The 12,479-nt window shown below is 33.1% G+C and overlaps 1 protein-coding gene and 1 long non-coding RNA gene across 6 annotated transcripts; one reads left to right on the top strand and one right to left on the bottom strand.

Annotated features, from left to right (window-relative positions):
• Positions 1–1,190: 1,190 nt before the first annotated feature.
• Positions 1,191–10,919, top strand: LOC100746168 (sodium-dependent nutrient amino acid transporter 1-like). 5 transcript variants are annotated; one of them, XM_024369890.2, is made up of 10 exons: positions 1,194–1,328; positions 1,824–1,942; positions 2,029–2,154; positions 2,755–2,995; positions 5,211–5,448; positions 7,795–8,169; positions 8,701–9,067; positions 9,488–9,764; positions 10,349–10,443; positions 10,632–10,919. In XM_024369890.2, the coding sequence occupies exons 2-10, from the start codon at positions 1,910–1,912 to the stop codon at positions 10,767–10,769; spliced, it is 1,890 nt and encodes a 629-aa protein (XP_024225658.1). In that variant the 5' UTR covers positions 1,194–1,328; positions 1,824–1,909; the 3' UTR covers positions 10,770–10,919. The 5 variants fall into 5 exon arrangements, with proteins under 5 accessions (XP_033178538.1, XP_024225658.1, XP_003485188.1 ...); XM_003485140.4 differs by having other exon boundaries at positions 1,701–1,942; XM_033322647.1 differs by lacking the exon at positions 1,824–1,942 and having other exon boundaries at positions 1,191–1,328.
• Positions 2,269–5,073, bottom strand: LOC112213418. Its single transcript, XR_002947313.2, has 3 exons — positions 3,079–5,073; positions 2,912–2,986; positions 2,269–2,846 (listed from the first exon to the last, which is right to left on the bottom strand). It is a non-coding gene; the product is annotated as an uncharacterized LOC112213418 (long non-coding RNA).
• Positions 10,920–12,479: the final 1,560 nt, after the last annotated feature.

Below are 12,479 nucleotides of genomic sequence, written 5' to 3'. Positions count from 1 at the left end.
TGTGAGCAGGCAAGCACGTGTCAGGTATATTTGGTTAGCATCTTTCACGAAGCACACTATGTCCAAGATTTTCGTTAACAAGAGTCTATGCTTCCATAACTTCTTTATAGCTTCTTAACTTTTATTTTTTACCTTCTTCCCTATTTTAACTTTTTCGAGGTATCATTTTCACTTTCATAAATAGGTTTCATTTCTTCCTTTCTTGTCTTTTCTCAATATTGAATTATTTGAGAAATTAAAAAGCCAAAGGAAAAATTTTGAACATCCGATAAAGCAGACAGTGTTGTGTGCGTTTTATGGTTGCACCGTTTTTTTGGCCTATTCTATGCTGATCTATCTACGCTGATAAAGGAACAAGCTGATTACGATTCTTTATCGTTGAATGAAGCTTTGAGGCTTACACGTTCGAGGAATGATTGTTGGATTACCCGATTTTATTGTCCTGAATTCATTATGAACCGTGATATTAGATCAATAAAATTTATCGATAAAGTGACATTATTTAGTAAACTTCAAATAAAGGGAATGTTTTTACTTAAAAATTACTTCAATGTGAAAATGACGTGTTATTTATGGAGGCTTTGCTTCTCCAGAATAAACTCAGTATTATGAAAATTGTACCTAAAAAGAAATGATAAGATATAATAAATTGTTACTGTTGACAAGAACTATGAAAATAAGGAAATTCTTAATTATCTTACACTTATTTCGCAAAACCACTTCATTCGCTGTTATAAAAGTTCCATTACATTAATCAAACGGAGACAAAAAGTTAAATAAGTAAAAAGATATAAAACATTAATATTTATCAAAAGATAAATAAAAATAAGGAAAAATGAAGCACTTCTTACTCAAAGATACTTTATCACAAAATTAGTATTTCAATTAGAGAGAATGAAGATTTAAAAAACAACTATCCTTTCCATTTAAAGAATTCTATAAAAAGAAAAAAGTACTTCTCAAAGAAATCAGAAATTGTTATAGTTATTGAGAAAGAATTTGAAGCTAGAAAACTTAACAAATCTCAAACACTGATTTTTTGTTTTGAGAAGTACATGATACAATTTTTATGGCTTGAACGTGAATATACTCAACAACGTGCGATACATGCTACATCGGTATCGTGCATAAAACACCTTGACAAAACCAAGATGAAGTTCGTGCTACGAAAGAGAGCGTTTACTAACGATCGTACGTATCTAATCTACTCGCGCGCTAAAACTCAGTTTTACTTTGCACCAGTCGCGATCAGTCTTGTTCGAGCTAGCTGATCGAGCATCCTTCAACAATCCCATTTAAAAGTATCCTTATGACAAATGTTATTAATAGTAAGAAACTATATTCGAAAAAATAGGTTCTTTAATTTAAGTTTACTTTAGTTTTGATTAATCATTTTATTAATAATTTTTCGATTTTCTGTCTCCTTTTTTTGTTTCGTCGATCTGGAAGAAGGGTTTATTTATCTTTGCTGTTCTTAATATTCTATTTTAGTATTCTTCTAATTAAGTTACGAGTATTCAAATTTAATTCTTATATTATCTATTATTCTTGTATTATTAAACTTACTATTTTATTATCTTTCTCCCAATCCAGTGCCCAAATTCAATTTTTATATCGTTTATTATCCTTTTGCCATTAAACTTGCCATGTATTTTATTATCCTTTCCAATCTCAGTGAAATGTTTATTTTCATAATGAAGTGAAGTGAATTCTTGAAAAATCTGTGATAAGTTCTATGTTTTGGAATTCATCGATCTTTTTTGAAATGATATCGTGATTTCGTTACATGTGATGATTGATAAATAATTTTTATGAACTGCTAGGAAAATAGTGATCCTCCTTTAATATCATTAGTGGTGGAATAGAATATTTGTAGGATAAGAAATTTGGAGATTCTTGGGAATACTCGATGACGATGGAGAAGATCGAGAGTGGAACTTATGTGAGAGATTTTATAGCGACTAGGATTTTTGAGTAATCCGGCCGATTGCGAGTTGAAATTTTCAATTAACGAGTAGAATATTTCAGGAGAAAAATGGCTACGCTAACGAGGCGTTCCAGATGGAAAATATTTACTTGGAAGGAAAAGGGAATGGTGAAAAATCGAAAGGAGAACCTGACGTGCAGCAAGTAACATCGGAAAACAGTCCTTCTGTATGTGCTCAATTTTTACTATTTTTCCGATCGATTTAAACGATAGGATTTCGCTTCTTAACATTGCGTTCGTGAAACAAATTAGAAGAACTTGGTTAATATAGTTTTTTGTCATTGTTTCCTTTTGAAATTTTTAAATCTCTGAATTTGGAACTATCGAATCTTGTAACTTTTTTGGTTCCAAAATTTTCGAATTGTTGAACGGTAGGATTTCGGAAGTTCTGATTTTTGGAATTTTTAAACTTCTGTAGTTTGGAATTTTCGAGTTTTGAAACTTTCACATTAAAGTTATATTAACTATAGAATTTCCGAATTTCTGAACTTATAAATTTTTGGCCTTTCGAATTTTCTCTGAAATTAAATCTTGTATTAATTTCAATTCTCACAAATAAATAAACATTTACAGTGTAATATAAAACATTGAACCTTTGGCGAAGCAGAATATTTTTAATAGTATTTATTTATAATTATTGAGATTTTCATTCGAGGTCTCTTTCTATCATTATAACGATTAACATATACTTGCTAACTACTTATCCCAATATTACGCCACTGGATGATGATAAAACCAATTTGCACATCACTTCTTCTTTTCCTCAGAGAGCAGAATGGGGAGGTGGTCTAGAATTTCTAATGGCTTGCATCGCTGCTTCCGTTGGTCTAGGAAATGTATGGAGATTTCCTTTCACTGCCTATGAAAACGGAGGTGGTGCATTTCTAATACCTTATATAATCGTGTTATTCTTTGTTGGCAAACCTTTTTACTTTTTGGAAGGATTCCTCGGTCAATTTACCAGCAAATCATGCGCGAAAACCTGGGCCATGGTACCGGCTATGAAAGGTAATGTATTAATGAGTAGACTGAGGATTTTCATTAAACTTTGTATCTTTGCAAATATAATTGGAGAAATGAAATATACTTACATAATATAAACATTTGTTCCGTCCACGTACTATACGCATAAAAATTTGTGTAGTTTAACTCTACGTGATTATAGAAACTTAAATCGTGCGTTGTACTGTATCCGACAAAGTGTATAAATCAATTTGATATAACGTAAATAATGCGTAAGTTCATTGTATCGTCGCAGAATATTTGCGTAAAAAATATATACTTTCTTACAAATGTATATCGAGGTTCAAATTACATAAAAAGGAAAGTCAAGGGTCCAATTAGCCAGATACAACTGCAGAAGTTCGTATGCTAATGCTCTTAATTAATCTTTTTCACTAACGAAAATTTGTTCGATTTATGGGTAGGACATTGAAACACTATCGCCACGTAATGGTGAAAAACCGAACTAAACATTATTGCTATCCTTATTACACATTATCGCTCTCTTTGTCTGACGCGAGTACATACAGTGGCGGAAAAGAAATTTATACCATAAGAAATATAAAAATACACCATAATTTTACAGAATGGAATTATATTTAATAAGAGCAATGAATAAATATACAGTGGGGTCTCGGTTATTCGAGGCACATTTAACCGAAGTTCCGTATTATCCGAGGTGCTTTGAATTTTACCATAACATTTTTCGTTTCGAAATTTTAACACGAAGAGTACGAAAGAGTAAATAGTTTGATATTGTGTAAGCGTCTTATCAAACTCTTAACCTATTAAATAATTAATTAAATCTATACACATCTGCAACATTGCATTATCAAGATGTTTTTTCTGATTTTATTATGTGATTTACGAACATTGATAGACTTTTACGTATTATCAGAGTTTCTGATTATTATTATACGATAGAATAGGTGACTGTTATCAATATGGTAAAAAATTGTTAGCATAAAAGTTACACAGTGTACACAATTCAAAACTTTCTTGTGACCGCCACTGTATGTCTGTCCTTGTCGCACAATACTGTCCTCTTTCTCTATGGTCACTTCGGTGCTGCCCTCTATTGGAGTTGGCTTGAATTGCGTAAAAGCAACAAGAATATATATATGTAAGTAAATGGAATGTGCAAGGTGGTATCCAAGGAGGTGTTAGCTAAGGAGCACGCTACTATTCGACAAGGACAGACTTATGCCATGCGTAAGACAAGAAGCGCATTACTGTGCAACAGGGGTATCCTGTGATACAAGGAAATTCCCCATCTAATTTATTGAATATTCGTTAATTGCTTTTCTTTCAGGAAAGAATTCGTCCACTTTTGGAATTGTATAATAAAGTCGTGTAATAAAGATCCCAACGCAACGAATTCTTACACAGAATTTTGTAGCGAAATTTTTGTTCAAATAGTCATTAGCAATTATCGCACGGAGTCGTTGCATAAGAGTGAGACCATGCATTTTCACAGAATTCACGTTATACGTAATTAATTTATGCATGAACTCTTATGTATAAAGAATGAAGTACAAGTTCTAAAGAAGCCTCCACGCAATGTAAATTAATCTTCGCATAAAAGTTTAATATTAATATTACTAAGAAATCGGGGATATGTATCGCAGTAGTCATGCCACTTGTTACGATAATTGTTAATAGCTAATTAATTATTTATTTTAGTTTCATTCGTTTGTTATAGATCAATGAATATATATATAAAAGTTCTACCTTTTTTTATAGAGATTCTGCAAAATAACATGTAGATATACAGTAATCTGCAACTGCAATAATAATTAGTGACTGATTAAATAAATATTCAGTTCTAAAATTGTTTGGGAATATTACTTGCAACCTGATCTTTATTTTACAATTCCAAAACCAATTAATTTATTGCAGGGAAAGGATAATTAATGAAAATACATAAAGTTAAACAAAAAAGTATTTCTGTCCTTGACGCGGCATTATGCTGTACCAGAGTATCGCTGCTTGCACATTCTATTAATGTAGTTGATATAATTAATTTCCATATTTCTATAAATTTGGCCGAGTTTTCGCCGGAATTATTAAAAATTTCTTTACGAAAAGTTATTCAAGGTTACAGAAAAATATGTGAGAGTTCACTTACAATTATTCCAATAATTTCTTGCACAATTGACAAATATCTTTTAATGCTTCTTAGAATAAAAATCGGATATTGTTGATATAAATGCTGTCTTAGGTTTGGGATACGGCCAGGCAATCGCAGCATTTTCCGTTGTCACTTGCTACGGCGGTTTAATGAGTTTAACACTTTACTATCTGGTGGCTAGTTTTCAATCCGAACTACCTTGGTCTTTTTGCCGAGAAGAATGGAAGGATCAATGCATTGACACAGTTCCGAAGGACGTAAATAGGAGTACACGTTTGTTGCACGACGATGATAAAACTCTTCGCAGCTCTGCAGAACTATATTTTAGGTTCGTTAACCTTTCTTAATCACAGATTTTAATGACTAATTATATCACTAACGTGATTAAAACATTTCCATGAGAAGTCAATGCTTAATGCTTAATACTCGAAGCAAAATACTCAACGCTCAATACTCAATACTCAAAACGCAATACTCAAAGTCCAGTACTCAATATGTTTGCCACCGATAGACTATCTCACCGATAGACACATCCTTTGAACAGTTATGTCATCGACGCCTCGTAGCTCCGCGATTTCGAATCGCCGGTTTATTATCCACTTTCCAAACGTTCACTCAAGCACCCTGCCGATGATCCTACCGAATTCTGAAATCCTTACTGGTTACGACCGGTAAGCGACAATGCATTTTCTTAATGACTTTGAGACAAAAAATTTGCCGTTATTTAGCCTTACTATAATTTATGAATTACCGAATGAAGGTAAGGCTAAGTAACGGCAGGCTGGTTGTCGTAAAATCGTCAAAGCCATGCATGTCGTTAAGAAATATGTATCTACTTATTCCCTACGAAAAACAGATGTCCGCTTCAGACGGCGGTTTCTCAATCTGTAGCTACTTCGTGTCTAATTGCTACTCCATGGCCAATGCCCAATAGTCAATGCTCAACGTCTAATGTTCGATTCCAAATGCTCACAATAAGATGGCATTCGATGTTTCAGGTTGATGATAAAGTAGCTGCAAAAGGATTTCAGTGCTTTTGTTTTCGAGAAATTATTCGAGAAATGATGTTCTTGCTGCAGCAATTTCTTTTGTTTCGAGTATTTTCAGTTTGCAAGTTTTACTAATATGCAGAACTACTATAATGAATGAAAATAATAAGAAATTTATGAAAATAAATTGTAGAAATTTATTTCTTATTATTATTAAAGAAAACATAATATGTTGGTATTAAAGGAATTTATAAAGTACAATATATTTAGAAAGAACTTATTAATTTCTCGAAAATAGACGACAAGGCGCTCAAATCCTTTAGATTCATTCTCTGTTTTACCATCAATCTAAAGTATCTAATGCGCATACAGTCAACTCGCTCGAGGTTTCTTAGTTCATTCGCATCCTTGTCATTGCTTAATGACCAATGCCCAATCCGAGCCTTGGTCCTTTCAATCCTTCTAGAATCTTTTAATCTTTCCTTTCACGTTTCTGTGTAATTTGCTTTAACGTTTCCATGGAAAAGTTGAACGTGATTTACCGCCAGACGTGCCGACTAGCACTTCAACCCCGAAAACACACATTCAGAATTTACCGTTACATGCTTGTGGCATCTTCTTACGACAAATAAACTCATATACAATGAAATTAAAAAATTAACGAAAAGTGGAATTATCCAATTTGTCTTTCACGAGGTTCCATTTATATCTTTTTATTTTTCTTCTTCCAATCTTCCTCCTTCAATATGTAATTAAGCGTTAATAATGAAATTAAGTTTAATAATAAATTTCCAAGTTAATCAATTGATAAATTCAAGAAAGTTAAATGAATTAGTTGTTACGTCCCGCGATTCGCACGATCCGTAGCGCAAATGTAAAATTGATAATTTCTTCAAATCAATGTAATTTAAAACGTTTATTTGAAACCATGTTTACAGTATTTGAAGTGAAAGGCAGTTAAAGCCGCTAAAAGCTACATCTTGCGGAAACTTATCTAACCATGTTTTTATATTTACTTAGTTATGTTTCTATAACGATGTTAAGACAATTTAAATTGTAACAAAGACGGCAGCTGAACAAGTGTTGAGGATCTTCCCAAACATTTTCAGAAGAAAGACCCCGACATTGTTTTATCTCCGATGGATATAAATGTAGCGACTCAGAGAAGTCATAATGAAAATATTTCCGTGCGTTAATCGAAAGAGAATATTTAACGTTCGTTTATCGAGCATATTAATTAATTACCGTTCGTCAGCCGAATAATTACCATTGTCTATCGAAGAGTTAGTTATTATTTTGTCAACCGAAGAATCATCATCTTGTCAACCAAAGAATCATCATCTTGTTAACCAAAGAATCATCATTTTGTCAACCGAAGAATTTTATATCCGTCAGTCTGTCAGTCAATTGTCAATATCGAAATCAAGTAAGATTTGAATAAATCATTATATATTGTTAATTTACTTTTGAACAACTTTAATCCTCTCCCGTGCCAGTATTCCCGCACATAGTAGGTTAGCCGAAAGTGGGGCTTATTGCCAGTTGCATTAAACGTCAGTTAACGCTACTATCTCGTTGACAACTAAATAGAACGTAATATTAGTAATTAATAAATAATAGTGTTAAAATTTAATATATATATGTATGTACATCTTCGTCTAACACTTGATTTGATGACTTTCCAGAAAAATTGTCCTGAACGAATATGATTCCATCGAAGATGGAATTGGAACACCCTCGTGGGAGCTCTCTTTGGGTCTTTTCGTAACCTGGGCGACAATTTTCTGTATCCTGTGTCGTGGAGTGAAAAGTACAGGGAAAGCAGCATATTTTCTTGCCATTTTCCCCTATTTCGTTATGATAGCTTTGTTAGTTAGAGCGGTAACACTAGAGGGCGCAGCCAATGGAATTCTTTTCTTTATCACTCCGGATTGGAACAAACTATGGCAATCAAGTGTTTGGTACGCTGCCATCACCCAATGTTTCTTTTCTCTGTCAATTTGTTTCGGTCCAATTCTCACGTATTCTTCTTATAACAACTTCGGACACAACATACGCAGGTAAAATTCTCAAAACAATTATTTTTATTTATGTGTATAATATTAGGTCGCCCAAAAGTTTCTTTCGTTTTATAAGGAAATAATAGAAGCACAACATTTTGTACATTTTCTTTTTGTTTCAATAGAACAAAATGGATCGTACATAATTCAATAAAATGATCTAAAGCAAAAGATGTTGTGCATTTATTATTTCCTTGCAAAACAAAAGAAACTTTTGGGACAATTTAATATATCGATTATTAGCTTGCAGATGTTTATGCAATTTCACATTTTTATGAAAGCAGCTCATAACTGAAGAAACAGAACCGAAATAGATTTAATTCATCCACTAAATGTTATAACGGGTAGTACTCTATTTTGTATATTTTATACATTTTTCCATATTACGTGTAGTTTACATAACTTTGTACTTTTAAATTTACCATATACGCATAAAAATCCGCAAAATCGACTAATAACAATACACAAATAACTTAACGACTCTCCAATTTTTACCTAAATTTTAATTCTAAATTTCATTTCATTCGACAGAGACGTGATGATAGTAACGACTTTGGACACCTTCACTAGCCTAATAGCAGGATGCACGATTTTCGGCATTCTTGGAAATCTAGCTCACGAAATGGGCACCACGGATATATCGAAAGTGGTCCGCGGTGGTACAGGACTGGCTTTCATCTCCTATCCCGAAGCACTGTCCCAGTTCCAGGTGGTCCCTCAACTTTTTGCCGTCTTGTTTTTCGTGATGATGTTCGTTCTTGGCATCGGAAGCGCCGTGGCCCTTTGCAGCGCCGTTTTTAACATCCTCTGCGATCATTTTCCGAACGTGAAAAACTGGAAGCTGGTGCTCATAGTTTCAATTTTTGGATACTTCATTAGCCTCGTCTATATCACCCCTGTAAGAATATTTTATGTATTTGAAAATATCGATATCAACCCTCCGCCGGCAATACTAGTCTTTTAGTAATGCGTTGTAGGTCTTTGGCCTGATTTCTTATCGTTTTGCGTTTTAATAGAATCTACAAATATTTTGAGGTACTTTGTTACAGTCTCTAATTAATACGGGTGATTCTCCGGAAAAATGGATAAAGAAATTTGCCAGAGCTTAGAAAAGCGTAATTATTAATCAGCTGAATTATTATTAATTAAGAATCGAAGAATAGAAAAAGTCTAATTACTACGGCGAACAATGTCTTTTCTTCTAATTTTGATGGAGTGAAAGAGGGGAATTTTTACAAATCTTGTACAGTTATATACATATATTTATTTTTCTCGAAGAATAGAATTTTAAATGACAAAGAAAGTTTAATGATTCAAGGGTGGCCAATGGTTCATAACACTGGTGGATTATTATGGTGGCACATTTGTGGCGATCATCGTCGCTGTTTTGGAAATAGTAACGATATTCTGGATCTACGGTCTGTCCAATTTCCTCAATGATGCTGAGTTCATGCTCGGTTCAAGACCGGCATTTTACTGGAGACTTTGTTGGGCTGTGATCGCACCGTTATTGATGATCTTCATTTTGATCTGTACGATCGTCACTTACGAATCACCCACTTACGACGGCGTACCATTTCCGGATTATGCTTATGGTCAGCAAAATGTTCTCTCTTCCTTGTTTTTTCCACATTCAGTTTGAAATAAGATTTTTAAAGAACAATTATTTAACCGCGCCAAAATAAAGTTTTGGATCGACATGTACACAAGTCGAACGCAGTTAACTGTTTAAAGAACAATATCTATGGTGGAAGAATTGTTATATCGTCATATTGTGTCATATTTTTGCAAAAATGAATTAAACCCGGTATTGAGTTATAGTATAGATTACAGTATAAACACGAAGGGTGGCTATTACAAGTTAAGCTACTTTTACAAGTTAAGCAGTTGCGGATTATTGCAACATTACAGTGGCTATTATATTTTTCCACTGTTATCGTGTCTCCTGTCTATTTGTCAAGTCCTACATGTACGATATTATTATACATGTATTATGATACACATATATATATAAAATATGACACATATATTATGATACATGTTGTATAAATGAGTATATACTTTATTAATTACTTTATTAATTAATATAATTATTATACTTTATCAATTGTTATCTAATAATTTTTGAATATATATAATACACTTTATATTAATTTATGATTAATCGAATTTTTGCTAGGAATCGGCTGGTTTCTGCTATTTTTAGGAGTCGTCGCGATTGTTGGCTGCATTTTGCAAAAACTAGTGCAACTAAGATCATCATCATTGATCGAAGTAAGCGTCTGTTATAAACTGTCATAAATTTTCATTCATCCTATATACTGTCAACATTTGTTATTCTTAGATTATATGGAATGGAAATCTGATTAAGCCGACTTCGGTTAAATTGGAAAGATTCTGGAAAGATAGAAAAACTGTGAACCCTCTGAACATTGTTAATAATTGGTACATTTCCTTTACAGACCGTGAAAGCAGCATTCCGGCCTTGCGAAGAGAAATGGGGACCTCTGGATCCTAAGATTCGACTAGAATGGAAGGAATTCGTCGCTGAAAAAAAGTTCCGGCATCGTGGCGGTTGTGTTGAAGCTTTTTTAAAGTAGAAATAAATCGATTCGCACGTCTATATGACTTTATCTCTTTCGTTTATAACTTTTTCTTCATAAATTCCCTAAGACTTTCATCGTTTCTCATTTTAATTGTTCGTTCTCAATAAGAAAATGTTTCACGATTTTCGAATAATCAGAATTTAATATCTTGTGTGCAATTTTTTCTACGATAAGTTAACAACAAATTTCCTAAAACACTTACCGTCTATCATTTCAGTTTTGTTCATCCTCAATAATAAAACATTTCATGATCTTTAAATACTGAGAATCTAATATCTTTCGTGTCATTTTTCTAACAGTTAATTAATAACAAAATTCCTCGAACGTACATCGTTTGTCATATCAATTGACCATTCTCAATAATGAAAGGTTTCATGGCTTCTAAATAATCGAAATTTTATTCAGTACCTTAGCCACGATTTTCCCTCCCATAAATTCCTTGTAAATTACGTCATGTGCCACGTTCAATTGTTCGTTCTCCAAAATTAAACGTTCCATGACTTTAAAATAATCGATGCAAGCGAAAAGAAGCCGCATTTATCGTGCAATCGCGTAAAAAATTACAAGGTAAACAGTGGAATCTAATTTCTTACGAGAAATTTCGCAAAAATGATCGGTAGGCCTATAATTAATCTCCATAAAGGTCGTACGCGAAAGCATTCATACAATTACCATAAATAACGAGTCAGCCTGTAAGGAACGTGTTTAAACTCACTCGAGTGTGGACAGTAAAAATCGGAACACTGTGACTTTTCATTCGTCGGTGGTTCTTTTTTCTATTTTCTTTTCCTTGCTGTCTTTACATCTAGATGACATTATACAGAGAAGAATTCCTTTTAAAATTGCCAATGAAAACCAGTCGACTGTATCGTGTAATAGTCTATCTAACAGTCTAGGTTATGTCATGGATCGTTTGACGTGTTCGATTTAAAAAACACTGTACATCACGCGAAACAGATTCTTCTAACACGATTTTTAGATTGTGTACAGTTCTTAGCGAGGTGTCGTTAATTGCGAATATAAACGTACTTCTAGCTTTGCTCAACAAACGTGTCCATTTTTATTTGTATGCGTCTGTGCACAAGATATGACGTGCACTCGTAATCATTGATCACTTTCTGTCGATTGCGTAGGTTCTATGGAGGCCAGATTTTTTGGCTTCTAGACACCCATCGACTAAATTTGAAACATTTCATTAGAGTTTCAATTCGATTAAATTTGAGAAACGATGGTTCGATAGAATTTTGTATTTAGGCGGAGGATCTAGTTTTGATATAATTCCGTATGGTAAGCTACGTGTACGCAAAATCCTGAACTCGCTCGTTTAATTAAATTTGAAAAGTAAGAGTTTAATGGGACTTTTGAATTATGTGGAGATCTTAATTTTAATAGAATTTCATACGCGTTAAAATTACGAGATCCTGGACATCTACCGTTTGATTAAATTTGGATAACACGAGTTAGCAAAAAATGTTTATTTACGTGGAAATTTACGCGGAACAAATGAAATCATAGAACGGTGGAAAATGGTAATTTTTTGATTACGGATTGTTACATAATCGTAGAAGGAATAAAAAGCTAAGATTATAGAGTGAAATTTTTCTTCTCCTCTTTATGAAATTATAATCAGGATAAAAAACTACAATCATAGAGCGAATTTTTTTTTAGTACTAAAAAGATAGTCCGTGAAGGGAAAGAGAAGAA

The sequence above is a fragment of the Bombus impatiens genome, unplaced genomic scaffold, assembly GCF_000188095.3.
Source record: "Bombus impatiens unplaced genomic scaffold, BIMP_2.2 scf_0036, whole genome shotgun sequence".
In the NCBI taxonomy this organism is placed as follows: Eukaryota; Metazoa; Arthropoda; class Insecta; order Hymenoptera; family Apidae; genus Bombus; species Bombus impatiens.
Note: the sequence above shows the minus strand (reverse complement) of the source record. Positions and strands in the feature narration are given on the sequence as shown.